The sequence below is a fragment of the Megascapheus bottae genome, chromosome 3, assembly GCF_031878675.1.
Source record: "Megascapheus bottae isolate mThoBot1 chromosome 3, mThoBot2.hap1, whole genome shotgun sequence".
Taxonomy (NCBI): Eukaryota; Metazoa; Chordata; class Mammalia; order Rodentia; family Geomyidae; genus Megascapheus; species Megascapheus bottae.
Genome location: NC_143511.1, coordinates 1671344 through 1693433, shown reverse-complemented (window position 1 = coordinate 1693433; position 22090 = coordinate 1671344). Strand labels below are relative to the sequence as shown.

The following is a 22090-nucleotide window of genomic DNA, read 5'->3' as shown; positions in this document are numbered from 1 at the left end:
TATCCCTCAACTTCCTTGTGGCAATACCAAGGCTTGAAATCAGAGCCTAAGCATTCAGTGTGACTTAGCATTTTTGGCTCAAGATTGGCATTCTACCATTTCAGCAACAGCTCCACTTCAGGCTTTTCAGGCTTAATTGGAGCTGAGTCTCACCGATGTTTCTGGCTTAGCAGTACCATCCTTAGTTCTCAGCCTTCTGAGTAGCTAGAATTGTGGGCATGAACTACCAGCACCCAGCTCCTGATTTGCTTTCCTTTTGTGTACTTTTTGTTTTTTCAATGTGAATGTGTCACATTAAATCATTAGTGGTTCTATCCTTCAGCAGCGATAGACGGTAACTATAAAGTGGCATTGTGTGAGGCCTCTGCAGGGAGTCAAAGAAAGGAATCTATGGGCTTTGTGACCATGAGCTTCTCAACTGTCTTTGACTGAAGGGCCAAAGGGGTACAGGGCCACAGTCATAGGAAAGTCTGGAGATTTCGTCCTGAAGTAGTCCAAGATGTTTAGACTTATTTCCAAGTGAGGAGGCACACAAGAGGTGTCACAGTTCCCAGGAACCAGTGGTAGTGTTAGTCTGTCACAGCTCCTATGCACACAGCATGTACTGAAGGCTCTTTATCCTTAGACTTAAGAATCTATCCTTTTCTCTCTCTTCCTTTTGTCATGCTTGCAAGCTGACCCAGGGTCTGGAAAAGTAGGACCTATGGGTCAATTCTGTCTCATCCTTTGTTTTTGTGTTGTTTCCAGGCTAAGAATAGGTTTTACATTATTTTTTAGTGGTACTGGGGATTAAACTCAGCCTTGTGCTTGTTAGACAAGCAAGTTATCACTTGTATGCCGTCAGTCCTTTGGCTGTTTTCATTTATTTTTCACATAGAACCTCATGCTTTTGCCTTGATTGGCCTTGGACTATCATCCTCCTATTTCCATCCCCCCAAGAGGTGTGATTACAAGTTGGTTCCACTGTGCCCTGCTATGTTTTACATTTTAAACATGGCTTTTAAAAATTCAAAAGATGAAAGATGATTCATGACATGAAAACTTAATGAAATTCTAATTCAGGAGCTTACCATAAATAATGTTTTATTGGAAACCAACCATGCCCACTTACTTGTGGTTTGTTTGTGGCTACTATTGTACTGCAGGGGTGAGCGAAGTGCGTGTAACGAAGTCCTGTGCACTGAGAAGCTTGAAAGTGTTTACTATCAGGCTCTTTACAGGGAAAGCTTGCGCAGTTGTTTTTTCCTCTGACATGGGGCTGAGTGTGGTGGCACATATCTGTAACCCTAGCTACTTTGGAGACAATGATAGGAAAATAGTGGTTTGAGCTTAGCAGACAAAAAGTGTGAAAAAGGGGCCGGGAGCTTGGCCTAGTGGTTAAAGTGCTTGCTTAGTATGCACGAAGGCCCGGGTTAGATTCCTTGGTACCACATATATAGAAAAAGCTGGAAGTGGTGCTGAGGCTCAAGTGGTAGAGCTCTAGCCTTGAGAAAGTCCAAGGACAGTGCTCAGGCCCTGAGCTCAAGCCCAGGACTGGCAAAAAAAAAATTGTGAAAAAGAAATGTGGTATGAGAAAGGGTATCAATGTATGTGAATTAATGCACCTTCTATCTGGCGAATATAATGAAACCCTTCTATTAATTACAATAAAAATATATGAAAAAAAAAAGAAACGGGGTATGGATCAAGTGGTAGATCTTGCTTGCTTAGCAAGCATGAGACCATGAGTTCAAATTCTGGTGCCATCAGGTAATGGTGGTGGTGATGATGATGATGATGATGATGATGATGATAAATAATCCACTTTGTTGGAGTTACAAGGAATTTGTAAATTTGTTTCATTTTAAAAGATATCTTTGAGTGAAAACCAGCCAACTATCCAGTCAACTAATCAAGATTCCACCCATGTATTTCTTCCACATAAGTCAAACCCATCCCAACACATGCACAGAATGTGAAACTATGCCTTTATGGGTTTTGAAAAACATTGATTCTTCTGGTTATCATAGGAGTCTTTCTTTCTTAAAGACTTTACTTTTAGAATAACTTCACTAGGTATAAATGATCATTTGCAAATGACTAGCTACTTTCCAGTTTCCAGGTTGACTTAGACCTTCTAGACCTATGCAGAGAAGGTGGATCAGGAGTTTCAGGCTGGTATCCTGAAAACATAGGGAACCTAAATTCCTGAATCTTAGCTAGTGTCCTTTCCAAAAAAGTCAAGAGACTGTCCTGTGGTACTAGTGAGAAAAGTCATGTAGTCTCTCTCCACATCAATGTTCTTAGCTGTAAGATTTTCTTTATGGTCTCTTTCCATATGCATCACCATAGAAGTCAAGAAATTTATAGCTGAAATATTCTTATTTCTTTCCCATGAAACATTAGTTAGAAGTGAAGATTGACATCAATCATAACACAAAAGCCCAAACCCCTTAGGAAAGAGTGAGTGAGGGAGATGGTTTGGTTAGAATAAGTGGATCCACAAACAGCCTTGTAGGTTTGCTGCCATTCCATGTGTACAAAAGCTAATGAGGCAGAATTAAGTCTATACTCAGACAATAGTCAGGAATACTGTCTGTGAGAATGACTGGTACCTGCACAAGTCCTGTACACAGGTACCTAACCCACAAAAGGGGGTTCATTACACTTTTGCTCTACCTTTGCTGACCTTGTTCAGCTTCGTAGTTTACTGTGCTTGTTGACTTACTATCGCCAGCTGACATCCTAGAAGGATAATGCTAAATGCTTTCATTTTCCTACCTTCCTTGACAACCACACAGTTTGGAGAGGCAATGTCATGCATAATTCATAGGTTTTATATTTGAACAGACTGGATCAAATTTCCAAGGTTGAGAGATGTGACCTTGGGTTTATTATTTAATTTTTTCCAACTTTAGTTCTACCAGCATCCTCCTCCTCCTCATCTTTGCCAATCAATAGTAATGTATCTATTGCAGTACATATTCTTTCTAAGTCCATCTTCTGTATTAACTCTTTGAGGACTTATAATACGTACATCATGATAGAGAATTACTATAGTCCTCAATTTACATGTGGAATTTACAAGATGCAGAGAGATCAAATAATTCTGAGATAATGTATCTACATAATTGACAGATCTAAATTTTATGCTGAGGAAAAACTCATATTCTTGACAATCTCTGCACAGTAGTCCCTCTCACAGCCATAAGGCTTTATCAATCAGGATAAGCACTGCTGCCGTAACAAGCATTCCCACACCTTGCTGGTATTAAGGTACCAATTAAGTTGGCTACTTAGTCAAGTTTCACTACATGTATTGGCTGGAGGCTCTAATCAGTCATGTCCTCATTCTGAGAAAGTAGCTATTGTTTGGAGAGTTGGCATTTATTATGGGAGAGAAAGAGGGGGGAGGGAGGGGGAGGGAGGGGGAGAGGGAGAGGGAGAGGGAGAGAGAGGGAGAGAGAGAGGGAGAGGGAGAGGGAGAGGGAGAGGGAGGAAGATAGCATTCTTTAGGAAAGGGTCTAACCTGGCACAATTTGCCCTTTAGGGTTAGGGGGCTTATTCTGACCACATTCAGCCATGTCCCTGCTTCTACCAGTGGTGTTAGTAGCACCTTCTCCTCAGGTGATAAGCCAGCCCCGGCACCTATCCTGTGGGTGACAACATTATCTTTGGTTGAGAACTACTACTTTAGACTAAGATCTCAAACTTAACAATAAAATTCTCTACCCTGCAGTAATATGTCTCAACTACAAGCAAGTCAGGATGTGGGTTTTAAGAAGAAATCTAGGGTTGGGGGGTAGGAGGGGAGATGGCTAATGGTACACACTATGACATCATAGGGGAATAGGCCTATCTATTTTAAGGATTGCTCAGTAGATTGACACATGAAGTTCAAGGGTCTCAGTCCACCTGGGCATCTGACAAAGCAGGTAAACTGTCTAGACTGGCTGCCCATCTGCTTTTGTAAATAAAGTTTTATTGGAAAATGGCTGAGTTCATTTGTTTCCATATCTTTCCTGGCTGCTTTCAAGCTACACTGGCAAAGCTGAGTCCTTGCAACAGAGACTGTATGGCTGGAAGACCCTAAATATTTATTCAGGTTTCCACACATTGCGGCAAACATTTGCCAATTTCTTGGAACTTTTGTTTTAAAAACAAGACCTTGAACCAGGCTCGGGTGGCTCATATTTATAATCCTAGCAACTCAGGAGGCTGAGATCTGAGAATCAAAGTTCAAAGCCAGCTGGAGCAGGAAAGTCTATGCGATTCATATTTCCAAATAATCAGCATAAAAGGCAGGAAGTGGAGCTACATCTCTAGTGGTAGGATGCCAGCCTTGAGCTAAAAAGCTAAAGGATGATACCCAAGGAATGAATTCAAGGATGAATTCAAGCTCCAGTACCAGCGCACGCATGCGCGCGCACACACACACACACACACACACACACACACACACACACACACACACACACACACACACACAAGCCACCTTGGGCCGAATAAAACTGGAAAGTGATGCGGAAAGGTAACTTTCCACCTGTATTTCTAAGATGGGAGGATACAGTGTGTGCTAAAAGCAATGTCTTGGTCATAAGGCACTTTGAGAAGCAATGACAACAATGAGAACTGATTTCTACTTTCATCTGACCTCTCCTTCTCAGAACTATGACAGAATTTACATATCTACCCACTTATAAAATCCACACCCTTGCAAGTCCATTTTTAAATTAAAAGTAAAATCCCTCTTTCTGTCCTTTATCACTCATACTAGGATGGTGCACACAGACCACAAGTGTACAACACAAGAATTGTCCCAAATGGCACTCACCCAGCAGTGACCATTTGCTTCTCAAGGCACTCTAACAACAACAGTAACCTAAGAAGTCAATTTAGTGTGGGTAAATTTCAAACATATACCAAGTAGAATTTGCATTTATCCCAGTTTATCTTTCAGTAGCCTAAAAATTTATAGTGTTTAACATGGTGATGGTGGCTCACATCTGTAATCCTAGCTATTCAGTAGGCTGACATCCAGAGGACTGTGGTTCAAAGCATCCCAGGCAGAAAAGTTCACTATCTCTCATTTCCAAAATAATAGTAAAAGGTTAGGTTGGATGTGTGGCTCAAGTGGTAGAACCCCTACCTAGCAAAAACTAAGGCCTAAGTTCAATCCTCAGTACCACCAATCAACATATCAATGGTGATAATAATAATAGTAGTAACAGCAATAGAAAAAAGAATCTTACCATTTATGTTCCATAGACTTCCTCATCTCCTTTATCTTTTCCTCCTTTCAATCTCTCACCCTTTGCATCCAGTTAAATGGATAGATCTATTTATCTATCCTCTATATTCTTAAAAGGATATCTATATAATATCAATTAGATGTAGACACCCATTTTTTACAAGCTTGTCACCTATATTTTCTGATTTCTAACTGGTGTGGGGGATTGAGTGAACTGATGTATCTGTAGCTGTTATGGAAACAAATAGTACACATTCTGTGAACAGCAGTTATCACCACCAATATTACCATAGAACTATAAGGAACTAATTAGCAAGATGCTCACTGGCCTCTCTTCCTCTTCCTAGGTCTATGCGGTGGTGGTAATTGCTTCTGTGGTGGGATTTTGTCTGCTGGTGATGCTGTTTTTGCTTAAGTTGGCAAGACACTCCAAGTTTGGCATGAAAGGTAAGAAGGGTTGTGTTTATTTTACTTCTTATGTGGAATCGTGTTTTGGCTTGTGACTAATGTTAATTACCACGGAAGAAGGAAGTGGCTATATGGATGATAACGAGCTTAAGGCTGAAAAAATAGCAACAAGGAGCTGATACTTCCAATAAAGACAGAGCATTCTGTTGAGTGTGTAGCACTGCCCACCTGCCTACGAAGACAGCAGTTCCAGAAGACACAGAATTGTTTTCTTGAGTATCAAGTGGCTAATTGTGATTGAGGCAGAGTCACTGAGGCAAAGTCTTGCTCCTGTGGCTTTGGTAATGGCAGGCGAGGCACAGTGACACAGGACACCATGAACTCATATCCTTTGTTCAAGAAGGTTCTTCCTGCTATACAAATCATTTCTGAATCTTCAGGAGTATGTTTTATCCTGCTATTCCTTTTCCTAGATTCTTATTGTTTTTGAAATTTAAGCCACTACAAGAACAGCTGTTGGTACATTAGAACATTGGGCATGATGGGTCTTCATTTTTTATGTGGAAATATTCTTGGTGTTAGAGTAACGCTACATTCTTGCCTATATTGCCAACAATAGGTAATTAATCGTGTTTTTGAGGCCAAAAAAATGAACAGAGGGAAGGAAACTTGTATCCTTCTTCTTGTTGCTCAAAAAGTATGCGTTTCGATGATTTTAAAAGTAAATGCTCAAGTTTAATCTCTACTTTTGGCTAGTACATTGTTGTTCTATCTTATATGGTCTCTAGTAGCTAGATACTCTCATGTGCCTACAAGGGGATATGTTATGAAAGAGGCTTAATTGTGTCTTAGTTGTGTTGGAGAGCAACGTGGTGGGGTTTTTATCCATGGTCTCTTTGAGTTGTTAATGCTGCTTGTGTACTTGGAACAGAATGACTAAGTAGCAGGATGTTTCTGCTTATACCAGGGACTTGAATGGATCAGATTGGTTACTAGTGACTGAGATTCTCCAATCATAAATGAAGTGGTAGTGGTTAGCTCAACCTTAAGCAAAAGCACAAATCCTTGAAATCTCACCTCAACTCCCTTTAACTTACTGACCCCTGACACTTGCTTAGGAAGAAGAAAGCTCTTTTCATTCTCTGATTATGAGTAAGGGTTGAGGGAAGGACTGTCCTGCAGTGATTTTCATCCATTGTACCCGTTTCTCAAGCTTGCCCAGTGCAGAAGTACTTGCTAGACTTGCAGAAGCATGGTAGGCAGGGAAACCCAGAGGTCTGACTTATATTTGGGTATGCCTGAGAACGGCCATTTCTACCTTTCCAGGTGATGTGGATGTTCTTCTTGCACAAGTATTTATTTACGTTTTTGGGAATCAAAATTCCATGTCATAAACATGGCTGTCAGCCATTCCTCTATGCGTTTGTGTGTGTGAGAGGGGTGGAGTTAGCATATGAGACAAACTCACTACTCCGCAGACTTTGTGGGGTCCGATATCTTAGCTGTCATTCAGGTTGAACTAGACAACTGTTCTCAACAAGCGGACTCCCTGCTGTGGTGATTTATCAAGTGCTTTCTTTCCTTAGAAGCCCTTGGAAAGTGCTCATTTAACTGAAGAGTACCAGATTCTAGCAGGCTAGAATTTTCTTTCTTGAGGGATTCAGTTTGAGATCTTCCATTTCATGGGATTTTTTTTCAGAGAGAGAATATTTCTAGGCTCTTCTGAGAGCTCATTTACAGCTTTGTGAATTCTTGGAGCAAAATTTAGGAGCATTCTTCATGCTTGATTTAGGAATGGCACTGACAGAAGAATTATCTGTAAATGTCAACTTACTTCTCTTATGGGCCATGACGGGAGAGAGAAAAATGGTAGAGATTTTGTTTCAGAGAGGATGGTACTTTGCATTGAGACTCCAGAACTGAGACTGAAAGAGCATTCAACTTGGATAATTTGGGTGATTATCAATAAAGTGTATATATTTTGTGAGCATAGTCTGAAAGTATTGTTAATTGCTTAAACTTGACTTACTTCAGACCATTACTGGTATATTTTAAGTATGCAATATATTATTTCTAAACGTAAGTAAATTATATTTAAAAATGTCGTGTCAGAGATGTGTGTGCTGATTTAGAATAGCTTTCTTTTCTTCTATATCAATCTGTGGCTTGATGTAACCAAATTGAGCATGATCCAAGGTTATTATTTTACAAATCAGATGCTGACTTGATAATCTCTAAGGGATCTAGAAATTAAGATGTGGCTCCTGCACTGAGCACAAATAAAAACAGCATAGAAAAGGGTGTTTAATGATTAATGTAAGTTAATGTAGTTTAACTTATCAGAGCAAGGATTAGTGAGGAAAAACCAGTGTACTAAAAGGGGAAGAGTATATAATCATACTACTTTCTGAAATAATTGGCAGGATATCAATCATGGTTTCAGTGCACCAGAGTAAACTATGCACAGCCTGAGCCAGTAGCTGATGTACTGATGAGCTACTCCAAAGGCAAAGAAGAGCCTTCCCCTCAGAGACATCTTTGCTGAACTTCTAACCTCATTCTTTGCTGTATCCATCAGTTTTCCACTGCGACAATGAAATGCCAGAAGCTGATGTATTCTATGTGAAAAAGAAGTTTGTTGACCTCACAGCCTTTGGAGGCAGCAAGTCTAAATAAGACTAGTTCCATCTCTGTGATGGTCCCTCAACTTTTATCACATCAAGGGCTCAGAGAAAGATGGGGAGGGAGAGAAAGAGACAGAGCGGGGAGGGGAAGTCAGAGAGCAGGGAGGGGCCAGTCTTTGCTCTTTTAAAAAATTATCATCTTTAAGTAGTTGTATCACCTCTTCCATTGTTCACTGCATCCCTTCCAATCCCACTTATTCCCTCAATTTACCTAGTTCTATTGTGTGTGTGTGTGTATGTTAGACTTGGGGCTTGAACTCAGAGCCTGTGCACTATCCCTGAGCTTTGTTTGCTCAAAGCTAGTGCTCTACCTCTTAAGCCATAGTGCCACATTCTGGTTTTTCTGAGTAATTTGTTGAACATGAATCTGATGGACTTTATTCCCTGGGCTGGCTTCTAGTTGTGATTCGCAGATCTCAGCCTTCTGAGGTCAGGCAGGAGCCCCCAGTCCCTAGCCCTGGTTCCATTTTCACAGGTATTAAAGTACAATACAGTTGTTGTATTCATCCTGTCCTTCCCCTCTCTATTCTCCTTACTCTTTTATAACAACCATTTTCCTTTTGCAGGCAGTAACTTACCCTGAGGTCCAGTACTCATTCCTTGTCAGGGCAGCATCCTCAGTGAGCTAACCATTTTTCCCTAAGCCTCACCTCATAATGATTCTGTTCTACCTCTCAGCACCGCCACACTGAAGGCCCAGCTTCCAATAGTTCAGCGTTTGGGGGAGCACAGCTCTAGTATTGCATGATTTCTCATGTGTGTCAATGATTTCATTTTGAGCTGAAAAACTACAGTTAATACTGTTGCTTTGAAGGGCCCCAGGTAACACAAAACAGAAACCTCTTCAGATCACAATGCAGCTGAATGCAGGGACACTCAATCATTGTGGGTTGATGAAGACCCAAGCATTATTGATAAATGATGATGTTTTCATGGGCAGGTGATCTCTACATTCCAAACCAGTGAGTGAAATCTGGATTTGACATTAGAATCAGTGAGCCGCAGTGTGGGTTTTTGGAGCTGGCTCATCAGGGCTGTGAGCTGACTGGTACAGCCTAACACAGGAAGCACAGACTGTGATCTCCATGGAGACAATATTCAAGTTCGTCGGTCCGTCTTTATTTACCCAGCACCTAGCCCCAAGTGGACACTCAATAAATATTAATAGACTGAATGATTAGAGAGAATGTGCAGCTTCATTTACTTATTAATGGACGCAATGGAGGCTTACCTGTGAATGGACAAAAATGACACCCTGGGATTTTTTTTCAAGCTTTCTAAAGGACACAGCCACCCCACCTTTTGCTTTAAATTTCTCATGACCCAAGATGCTGAATAGCCATGGATATGAGATTATCTGATATGTTGTTCAAATCAGTGTGAGAAAAAAGTTATGCACTCTTAGGGTAATTTTAAACATTTAGTGCTCAAATTTTGGGAGTTTCCCGAACCTTCATTTATTTCATTTATGTATTTATTTTACCCTCAGGCCTTGAATGTAGTTTGGTTTAGGTTTGAAGCTGGCAGAAGGTGCCAGATGGTGGTTCATATCTTGCTGTTCATGGGGATTTATCTTTCACTGTTGCTTGCTGTAGCTTGTGCTTCTTGTACATGCCCAGTAGGTTACTGGTTGTGTTTCCAGGAAAGGTGTCAAGGTACAGAATCTATGCCTCTCCATTTCTTGCTCATTTCTGTACCTCTGCCCTGTCTTGGTTTTTGATTGGATCCCTAGTGATGGCCCAGACAAAAGCCCCTCTATTGGTAGATGGCCATTGGTACATAGACTATTCATATGTGCTGCAACCAAGTCTTGTATTTCGACCTCACATTGCTTCCTGGCTTCCTAATCATGTTGAGGATGTTTGAGTGAAGGAAAAAGAGAAGTATTTATAGGAATTCTGTCCCCCTGGCAATTAAAATACTCCACATGCATTCATCCCTGCTCGAAACACTTCAGAGGTTTCAGTGAGTAAAGCTGGAAAAGCTGCACCACCTTAAGATGCAGACCCAGGCTATCCTAAGTCCGAAGTCAAGATCTTCCATTTGTTTCTTCTCTTAAAAATGATCCCCTAGATGTTTGGTTGAAACAACGACCCCAAATCTGCTTATTGAGAAATAATTATAAACATAACGGGGCCAGGCTAAACGGATTGAAGGTCACAAAACCTTTTATATGAGCCGAAAATAATTGTGGAATATTTAGGAATTGGAGATTTAACAGATAGTTGGATCAGCTTTTAAAAGAGGGAAATATGTGATCAGAAGCCAAAAACACAATTGTAGAAACATCTGTAAGGACAAATTGTTTTCCATATGACTCCCTTACTTACTTTTTAAATAAAAATAACATTGAAAAGTTGTGACACTAACAAATGAGTGCACCCTGGTTGCAAAATTTCATGCAGTAAAGGATTAAAGCTAAAAATGGAAATTCTCCATCATCTTCATTTTCCTTCTACCACTTTCACGCCTAGAAATAATTTTGCCCATCTAAGATGTACATATTATGTAAATGGTCAAACATACAGCTTCACATTTTATGTAGAAAATCAAATAGTGTTGTATTTCACAAGGAAATTATAATATCAATTTTTGTTCAGCAGCGTTCTCTAAAATAACAATTGGCTGTAGACCTTTCTGCATCAGCGATTTTGAGATGCACAGTGTCCTACTTAGTCATGTTTCCAAGCATCCTAGTATTAGGCTACTTGTATCTGAAGCCTGGCTCTGTCTCTTCTAAGCTAGACTAACAGACTCTGAGCAAGTATTGCATCTTCTCTTGACTCACTATTCCTTTTTGCAGTGGAGTGGTGTATTAATCAGCTGTTTATTACTTTAATAAAGTACCTGAGGCAATCAACTTAGAAAGAGATTAAGGTTTATCTTGGCTTAATATTTTAGAGGTTATTTAAGGTCCTTTTCCTTGGGCCTTTGGTAGCACATTATGGCAGGAGCACATGGCAGAGCAAAACCATTCATTTTGTAATCATCAAAAAACAAAAGGACTGAAACTCGGTATCTGACACTTGGGTTTATTGGCTAGCTGTCTATGAACTGAGCTATGCTTCCAACCCCCAAGCCTTTGGGGAATGTTCCAGATTCAAACGAGAGCAGATAATAATAGTGCTTGTCTAGAGCACTGATAGGAAAACAAGCTGAGTTTGTATTTGTGAAAACACTTATAAATGTCCCTAGCATTTAGTAAGTAATCGCTAAGTAATTACTGTTCTTAATCTTGTTGAGGATTTTGATATGTTTGACACGTGTGGCCATTAGTTTTTTGCCAAATTTTCAGAAAATTATTTCAAGGGAGACCTTTTGTAGAGAGACAAAGATACTTGAAATGGGCTGCTGAGAAAAGAAGTATAATTTTTCAATGTGTTTTTGAAAAGCATATATTTTTATTATGGATAGACTACCATGTGAAAATACTGTTTAAATTTAGTCTGACATAAGAGAATATGAGGATGTCCTTTTATCTTATTCTCATCCATCCTAGAGTTTATTAGCTTTATGTATTTTTCTACTTGGATTAAAATTATATATATATTTTTTTTCTGGTCTGAGACTAGCAGTCGAACTTAGTATCTGATGCTTTTACAATTGGCTATGCTCTATCAATGTGAGCTATGCCTCCAACCCCCTAAAATAATATTTTATTTAATAATAAATTTAAGCATCATTATCATACAAAGAATAAGAAAAAATTAATTGTTATTAATAAATGTAAAATACTTCATGTTAATTTTGGCTGTATCTATCTATCTATCTATCTATCTATTTAATTTTTTTCTTCTGACTTTTGAGTTGTGTCTTTGGCAAACCAAAAGGTTAGGCCAGGTGCCAGTGGCTCATGCCTATAATCCTAGCTACTCAATGGGCTGAGATTTGAGGATCATGGTTCAAAGCCATCCTAGGCATGAACGTCTGTGAGACTCTTGTCTCCAATTAACCACTAGAGAACTGGAAGTGACGCTGTGGTTCAAGTGGTAGAGCAATAGGCTTGAGCTGAAGAGCTCAGGGACAGTGCCCAGGCCCTGAGTTCAAGTCGCATGACAAATTAAAAAAAAGAAAAAAAAAAGAAAAAAAGGTTTATGTATTTTATACTGACTGAGCTATCCACCTTTTTAATCTAAGTTGTATCTTACTAGGGCTTTTCCTACTTTCTGGCTATAAACTTACTTTTAGATGTAAAAACTTATATTACTGTATTATCATTATCATTATTATTAATATTATTTTGTGTGCATGTGTGTGTGTGCGTGTGTGTGTGTGTGTGCTCACGTGTGCCAGTAGTAAGGCTTCAACTCAGGCCCTGAGAACTCTCTCTTAGCTCTTTTGCTCAAGGATGGTGGTCTGCCACTTGAATTATGTCTCCACTTTTACCTTTTGGTGGTTAACTGGAGATAGAGTCTCATGCTAGTCTCATGGCTTCCTGGGTAGCCAGGCTGATAGATGAGAGCCATCAGATCGCTTTTCTCTTTGTGAAATTCATTTTCTTTTTAAAAGTTCAGTATGCTATAGTCTTGTCTTTTTCATAGATACACAAAATAATGATACTTGAGCAAATTTTAGTATGACATTTTCAGAGAAACCAATGGAATTAACTTTTTAGAAACAGAAAGCATTCATAAAACAAAAAGAAAATCTAAATAACTTAGTGATTAGCTTGACATTTCCAGGAAGACAAACAGTCCTGACTTTCTAGAATCACAAAGTCACTAAAAAAGCAAAAAGAAAATTTCAAGAATGTACTGATTAACTCTTTTTTGGAAATAAATAGCTTTGTTAACGTGCTTTTTTTTAACCATATGAGAATATAAACCTCACAAGACAGTACCAGACACAATAAGTTTTCATAGAAAATAGGATTTTTTTCCTGCCCTCCTCACAGCTACAAATTGAGTTAAAAGTATAGCTTATCATTCTCATAGTAGGTAATTATTTTTTCCAAGTCCTTGGGAATTTCAGAAAACATATCCAGTTGGAAGTGTTGAGTCATTTAACAAATTGAAAATATATCTGAAGAAACCTGAAGGTCCCTTTCTGTGCTTTGGTGAGTTTAATAAAAGTATATTCCCATGTTTGCAAGCTGGAGATAAGCTTCCAATTTCTTGCCAATAGATAGGTTTTATCTAGATGAAACCAAAAGAGGCTTAGTCTGTGTGGCAAAATATGCCACATACGGGCCAGAGTAGTTCATACAGGAAGCCTTTCTGCCTTTACCCTTGTAAAGGAACTTAGCTCATTTTTTTAAATTTGCATTTTGTATTTGACATATAATGATAATAAATATTTTGGGGATGCAGCGTGACATGTCAATACATGAATACAGTGTATAAAGATCAAACCATAGTCATTGGCATCCCCTCACTTCAAACACTTACCATTATTTTGTATTTGGGACCGTTGAAAATGTATTAGTTCTTTTGAAATATACAACTTATTAAAGGTGAAAGATGTATATGATCTGAAGAGAAACCAGAGTATAAAATGTACAACTTACTGTTGTTAGCCATAGTTGTTTAAGCATAATTTATGAGAAATTATTCCTCCTGTCCAACTGTACCTCGATAAATGTTCTCCATACTCCTTCCTTCCTCCCTTCCCCACTTTTCCCAGCCTCTGGTAACCATGATTCTATTCTCTGCTTTCACAGGATCCACTCATTTAGCCTCATCATCCATGTGAGAAGGTGTCATATTTGTCTGTTTGTGTCTGGTTTATTTCACTTAATATGGTGTCTGTCAGGCTTATCTATGTTGATGTGAATGACTTGAATGCTGTACCTTTAGTTGTCTGCCTTACCTAAGCCATTCTTATAACCTGATCTGATTCAGGAGGTAAGCTCATTTGCCTATAATGTAGAAAGTTTGCGAAATGCTATTTTGGAGACATCCCCTACAATTTGAATGCATTTTATTGTTATTATAAAAGTGATATATGGTGGGGTTATAGTTACATAAGTCAGATAAAGAATACATTTCTTTTTCCAACAAAGGCACCCATTCCCTCATTCTTTCCCAGTTTCCCTTACTATTTTAATCACTAAAAAGTTAAAACATTATTGAAGAAATTAGATATATATGTACAATTCAGGAAGAATCGTCTTCTTTAAACTTGGTAGGAGGCAAATTCCTCACACGGATCAGAGCATCATTTAAAAAGGACTTTTAGAAGGTACTATGTTTCTTCTTTTCAGTGCTGGGGACCAGAGCCAACTCTCTGATGGCAAGGTTGGCCAACTCTCCCTCTTAGCATACCCAAGCCCTCTGGCTTTCCTCTTCCCCTACTTCATTTTATGTTTCCTTTTCCTTCTATCTTGTTGTTTCTCTGTGGTTCCCAATCTTTCAATTATGCCCCTCTGTTTTGACTTTCTTCCTCCTTATTCTCAACATTTGATTTTACAGACAGGCTTTTCAGAATTTAGGAAGAAGAGAGATAATAAGTTGGCTTAAATTTTAATATATGCTTTGATTTTTAATCCTTATTTGGAACAAGAATACTGAATGCTTACGGGAATACATTTAGGTTCAAATCAGCACAGTTGAAACAGGACTCTCGGTAATTAGCCTGCTTAAACAATACCCATCGTTTGTGCTTGCAAGTTGATAAATTAGTAAGTCTTTAAACTTAGGAACATATAAAAATTCTCATATCGAGATTTGAATCTGGTTAGGTTTAAATCCTGAATTTTCTATCTTGTAACTATAACTTTGAGTACATTCTGTTCACATGTTAAATCTTAAGTCTTTTTCGGTAAAATGAAGGATAATGTTCATCTGTCATGTGATTCTAAGATTCTGATCAGTGCTTGGTTCAGGGCCTGGCTCTATGAACTAATTCCACAGAGCTAGTTAGTTTCTAGTTTGATGCTCTGGTAATAAATTATTAAGAAAAAAGAGCATGGGAGATTCTTATCTAAATTTATGCTGAATCCCAATTGAACAAAAAGGTCTTGCAATTCAATGTGCATGAATGTCCCAAGGTTTCTTAGTAGAAATATATGCATGATTCCAATAGCTACACTGGGTGGGCATGTAAATTTTCTGGAATATATGCCTGTTTTGAGCCTTTCTGCCTCAAGATATTGTGTACAAATGACTGAAAATTCTGTTATTATCCTTGGAACACTTCATCTGTTTAAATTGTTTAACTGTTTAAACCAAGAAACTTGGTTTATAGATTTATTTGCATAGTTTTAGTGGTTTCTTTTGAGATGAGATTTTTACTGAAGGAACGAAATATTGGCCACACCTAATTCTCCGTAGCGTAAACCTAGAAATGTGTTCATGATTTTCATTTGCATGGAGGGGATTATAACTGCTAAAATGATTTGTTTTCTATAAAATCAGGTTTTAAATTTGATACATGGGAGAGGCAAGAGAGATTCTAGAGAAATTGAGTTCTTTCTTATGCAACAGATTGCCATCCATATTATAACCACAGGCCAATACATCTCATTTCCTGTGAGAGAAGCCAAGGGTTGCACAGGAGAATGGCAGCGAAGACCTTTGTATTTTATCAAGGCATTAGCCAGAAAAAATTGAAACACATGGGTTTCTTTTGAGTCTATCTCAGTGGTCTGAGGACATACAGAATCTGTGGGAAAGAGAGCAGAGACACAGAGAATGAGAGAAAATCAATGACCAGATCTTAAATTCTTTACATCTTGAGTAAGGTATTAAAAGCCTAAATTGAAAACAGAAGAGTCATTTCAGACTCAGTTGGTAACTGTTAAGGGGAAGGAAGAAAGGGGTCTGAGTTCTGAGTGGGAGTGAGTGGGAAGGAAGAATGGGGGAAGGATACTTGCGTTCAGCAGCTTTTGTAGTCCTGGCAATACTTGAGTGGAGTCAATCACGCAATGGGCCCTTTCCCACGTTTAGACTCTGGGTCATTTGTAAAAGAAATTTATGCAAGGAACAAGAACAACAAAATCACAGCCCAGGAATTTTTTAAAAATTGATCCGCGGGTCTCCTCCGGCTTTAGCAGCTACTGTCCTGTTTCTAAAACCATCAGTGCAATTATATACTCCCTCTAAAATTCTGCCAAACACATATACTTGTAGTATTATTATTACTATTACTATTACTGTTACCTGCAATCTGTGTTTTTCAGTACTGTGGACCTGCCATCTGTTGTCATCCCTTGAAACACTCTCTTTATGAATAAAAGTAAATATTCTTGAATATAGTTTACAGCTTTATGCTGAGAAAGTATTGCCCAATCACTCCATGTTGTATTGATTTCCATCTAGTGTGAGTTCTAGCAGTGGCCCCTTTTCCGTCCAAGCTTGACTAAGCATGGTAGCCCTACATTAGTTATATCTGCCTGGAGTGCCATGAGCTTTGGGGGTAAGTAGTTCAGTAGCTAACTGGTTTCCTGTTGTTGGAGTCAGAGTTCTTAATGTCTCATTGCTTTGTCTGAAGACTTAAAACTATGAAATTTATCTATATTGAAATGTCACGCATCCCACAACCCAGAATAAACACTACGTGACGTTTAGAAGTATGTATATATATATATTAATGATTTATCCCTCATATCATATTTGTGTCCGCCTGTAATGCTGTGGTAGTAGGAGGAAGAATTGGTGAATTATCTACTATTGGATTGGAAATTGAACAGACGCACGTCTTAGGGAAAAGAAAACATGTGGCTTTATTTTTCCATACTTCAAAAACTATCTAATTTTAGCCATGCTTGCCTCGAGTAGCAGAAAATTAACCTTTCCAGGCAAGCTCATAAAGCTGTGGGCGACCACAGAAAGTTCAGCATTGATACTTCTGTTTCTGAGCAGAAGGTAGGCTGGGTGCTTCAGGGCTAACGAAGCTGTATCACAAGAGGAGAGGCTGTACCTGTGGCCTTCGTGGACATTCCTGTATGGTGCTGCTGTTTCTCTTCCCTCTTGCTCTTGGCCACCAGTCCATGTATGTCACAGTTTATATAGTGCTCTACAACTTGAGGCAGAGCTCCACTTGTATCTCTCTTCGATGGTTAATTGAAGACAAGATTCTGATGGACTTTCTCCTGTCCCAGCTGGCTTTAAACTGCAATCCACAGATTTCAGTTTCCTGAGTAACTAGTATTAAAAGTGTGAGCCACTGGTGCCCAGCTAATGTGAATTTTGTTTGAGGAAGACAAATTTCTTTCCTCTTTCTCTCCTTCCCTCTCAAATGTTTTCTATTCATCTCCTGAGCCTTACAGCCCCTGACCCTTGAGGTTGACAGTCATTTAATTGAGCACCACTCATTTACTTAAACCTGGAACACACACATTTAAGGTACCTATTAATTGCACCTCAAAAATTCTTTATGATTCATTTTAATATGTCTAGTTATAGTGCTTTTAAATATCAAAGTAAACAAGAGCTGGGTCATAGTTAAAGCAATAAAATATATTTTATTCCTAACTATTGCAACATGGGAAGGAGGCCTCAGAGTAGACCTGGGCTAAATTCCAGGTAGAACATGGATAAGTGACAATGTGCAGCCAAGAATAGGGATGTGGGTCAGTGGATGGAAAATTACTAGGAAGAAGTGTGTTGATGGATGCTAAGTGGGATTCTGGCTGAACCATCCTACTAGGATTTGTGTTGAAGACACAACAGTGTGGCTGGATATGGAAAGGGGACAGATATGGAGCATTGGGGATTTGAGTTAAGCTAATTTAGCACAGTTCATTCTAAGTGTGGGAAATGAAGGACACAGAAGTCTAAAAGTTAGTCCTAGTCGAAAAAGAGTTCAGCAGAACCTAAGTAGAGTTTGATTAATTAAAGTATCTTTGTCAGCAAGTATATTCTATTATTTAGTTCTGGTCTTCCACACATGATGGCATAATTGCTTTAAATTGTACATTGCTAAATTATAAACATTATCAGAAAAATTTTAAAGGGTAGCATATGGGAACATTCATGACCCCAAGAAATTAATTGCACTTGTTACCTAGAAATTATTTTGACGTTTCATATTTCTATGATTATTTGTAATGCTCTATAGTTAATTTTCAGATGACCTCATGGCCTAATCTAAATACTCAACTAGCTGTGCAAAGTCTCTGATTGATAGTCCGCAGAGTTCAAGTCATCATTCCCTTCCTATAGAAAAGGATGGAGATATATAGGAGATAATTATTTAAATTTCAAGATTTGCTTTGAGTCAAGCAGAATGTTAAATCTCTGTACTGCAGAGCTGTGTTGGCCAGACACAGAGTTGTTAAAACTCAATTTAAACTGCATCCCAGAATCTCAAGAGTGGTGTGGTTGGTTAGATAAATATGCATATGTAAAAGAGCCAAGAAATTATTGCTGTCAGCTTTTTTCTTCCTGTGATAGCTGAGGAATGGGCAGTGTCCATACCCAATTACTTTAGCCTCACCAGAGTCTGGGTGTTACATTAGCAAAAGGTACACTATCTTTTTTCCTGCAGAAAAATACAACCAGACATCATTTTTTAATGTCTGAAGGCAAACTTTCAAAATTGAGTTTTATGCTCCTGGAAAATATTGACTTCAGACTTAGTTTTGTTCTTTTTAAATAAATCATCAAAGAAAGAAATGAGTTTACAGTTAAGTGTATACCATTTGGTGGTAATCACATCCAAGAAGTTAAAGGAAGAATTGACACAAGCATTTCCATAACATTTAAAAAGTTTAATTTACTTTTATTAATACATATTAATTACACAAAAGTTTGGAATTTCATTGTGGTATATCCATGTATGTACATAATATGTTTTGATCATACTCACCTCTTCTATTACTCTTTCTTATCCTTCTTCCTTTTTTAGCTCCCCTTTTAAACTTTCTTACAGCTTTTTAATGATGGGTTTTACGATGAACTTTTCATACCCAAGCACACAATCGCTGCTAATATCACATTCTCTGTCCTTTGTTCTCTCTTTTCTCTTTCTTTTACTTCCTTCTAATTCCCCTTTCCACAATCTTCCATTTATTTTCTTGTCCATCTTTTTTTTTTCTGTAGATCTGAACTAGCTTGCACATAGGATAGAAAGCATATGGTATTTGTCTTTCTGAATCTGGATCATTTTGCTTAACCTGGTAATCTCTAGTTCCATCCATTTTTCCCTGCAAACAAATACTTCCTTATGGCTAAATAATATTTCTTGTTGTATATAAACCACATTTTCTTCATCTGAACATCAATTGGTGTGTAAGTCTATAATGAAGCTACTGTGAAGAGGCTAATTCCATAATTTTGTTGTGAATAATGCTGCAATAAATATGGGTATGCTGGTGAGTCTGTTGTTTTGCTTGGCCTGCTTCATGTATATGCCTAGGAGTCATTTAGCAGGATCATGAAGTATCTCAGGTTAAGAATCTGATTTCTATAGTGGTTGCACTAATTTACATTCCTACCAATGGTGTCCTTTTCCTTACATCCTCATCAGCATTTGTTTTTCTTGTCGATAGTCATTAAAACTAGAATGAGAGAGAATGTCAGTGACTTGTGGATGTAATTTCCTTTAAAAGACTTGGAAATGATGAAAATATCTTCAATAATTTATTGTTTATTGTACTTCTTTTGAAAATTGTGTTTTTCCATTTGCCCACTTATTGGGATGTTTCGTGTTTAATTTTGAGTGCTCTCTCTCTCTCTCTCTCTCTCTCTCTCTCTCTCTCTCTCTCTCTCTCTCTCTCTCTCTCTCTCTCTGTATATCTATCTATCTATATATATATTTCAAATATCAATCTCTTATCTCATACTGTAGGCTGTCTCTTGATTTTAGTAATTATTATTTTGGATGTACAATTTTTTAATTGGGTCATTTAGTTATTGCTTTTATTTCCTGAGCTATTTGAGAAAGTTTTGCCTTAGCCTACATCTTCAACATTTTCCCTCTATTCTATGATTTCTTCTTGATTCACATTGTAGATATTGTAGGTGTTGGCAGAGAGTAGCGAAGTATTCTATTTCTCTACTCTCAAACCTTCTTTTCTGGCCAGGCTAACAGTAGAATCTTCTTTTATTTATTTATTTATTCTTTTTTATGTGTGCTGGTCCTAGGGTTTGAACTCAGGGTCTTACGTTTTCTCTTAGCATTTTTATACAAGGATAATGCTCGATGACTTGAGCCATACTTGCACTTCCAATTCTTGCTGGTTAATTAAAGATAGGAGTCTCTCAGATTTGTCTGCCCAGGATGGCTTTGGACCAGAATCTTCCGCCTCCTAGGTAGCTAGGATTTCAGATTTGGGCCATTGGCACCATTAGAAAGGCCAACCTTGAGAAAATGGAGTGCCTTCTCCAGCCTCGGCAATGCACAAATGTCTACACGTATGTACGCGTATGGTTGCACACACAGAGCTGGAAGTGGCAGGGAGCTAAGCTGAGATTTCATTCAGACTATAATCTTATTTTGTTTTTTCTTTTCCCTATTTCCCTCTCCCCTGGGAATCTTCTTAAATAAAGAAGATCCATGATCTCCCTGTTTGGTTCAATTTCAGAAGACCTATCCAAAGATAATTCGGGAGCTCTGCTAGTTGATCCCTTTATCAATATCTTTAAAACTGTTTTTATTTCCCATTTACCAATTTAGGCTGCATACACGCAATTGAAGATTCCTAAAAGTTAATCTAAAAATTACCAGAGATCTACATTAAAGTTAATATTTAATGATCAGGCCACTATGTGGAAGATGCTGGAATCACTTTATTTTTAACAATAATCCTGCATGTTAAGGTTAAAGTTAATTGAGACTCAAAGAAATGTATGAATGGAAACAGCAGGACAAAGGCTGAAATAATGCAACAATGATACTTGACTCTGATGAAAATCAACTATGCAACTTGGGAAAGGGAGGGGAGTAGAGGGGTGAAGGGTTGGGAGGGGGGAGGGAGGAAATGAGGGAGGGCATAATAGTGTTTAAAAAGAAATGTACTCATTACCTTACTTATATAACTGTAACCCCCTGTTCCTCACCTTTACAATAAGTATTTTTTTCAAAAAGAAATGTATTAATATACACAGAGCAAGCAATTGGTAGAGCCAAAGGTGAGATCTACTTCTTTCTGGTTTTAACATGTCAGCTCTTTCAACCTTCTCAGCATATCAAAATGTCAGATTTTAGAGCTATTTCGACCTCAAAGTTGATGACTTATTAAAATTGGAAAAGATCATCTCTTTATTGGAAGATAGACTATATTATATAATACCAAACAGCATCTTCCATGGTGAAACTGATTAGACATGGTTTATTGATGCTTGAGTTAAGTTGTAACAATGTAGAGAGAGTAGAGAGAGATCCTTGCCCAGTTTCTAACAGAATCTGAGTGGCTCATAGAAAGACACAATGATTGAGAAGGTGGCAATGGGACACAGTAGCACGAATGTGCTCAGGGAGCAGCACGTGGAAGACTTCGTCTTGGCTCTCTCTCTAGGGTGGTCATGCTCAGTCTGTCACTGAACTGCACAATATTTCAAAACTGATTTTCTCAGCCCCTAAGGCTATGTGTCCTTCTATACTAACACATCTCATGGGAGTTGTTTGTTTCACAGAGGAATTTTTCTGTGTGTGCTAGTACTAGAACTTGACCTCAGGGCCTCTCACTTGGCTTTTTTGTTTAAGGACAGTGTTCTACCTCTTGATCCATGCCTCCACTACCAGCTTTTTGCTGGTTAATTGGAGATGGCACTCTGAGTAGCTAGGATTAGCACTCAGGTGCTTAGCAAAAGAGAGACTATTTTGTTTTAAGTAACAATAAAGAGATAGTAGCCATCTAGGTAGATTCTCCACGTGGGCTCTGTAT

At 38.4% G+C, this 22090-nt stretch overlaps 1 protein-coding gene across 6 annotated transcripts in view; it reads left to right on the top strand.

Moving 5' to 3' along the window:
• Ntrk2 (neurotrophic receptor tyrosine kinase 2) overlaps positions 1–22090 on the top strand; it is a 359583-nt gene that overhangs the window by 82282 nt on the left and 255211 nt on the right. For all 6 annotated transcript variants that reach the window (XM_090329450.1, XM_090329449.1, XM_090329451.1 and 3 more), the window contains one exon: positions 5578–5677. In XM_090329450.1, the coding sequence (XP_090185576.1) occupies positions 5578–5677 (100 nt within the window). The remainder of the gene's footprint in view (positions 1–5577; positions 5678–22090) is intronic.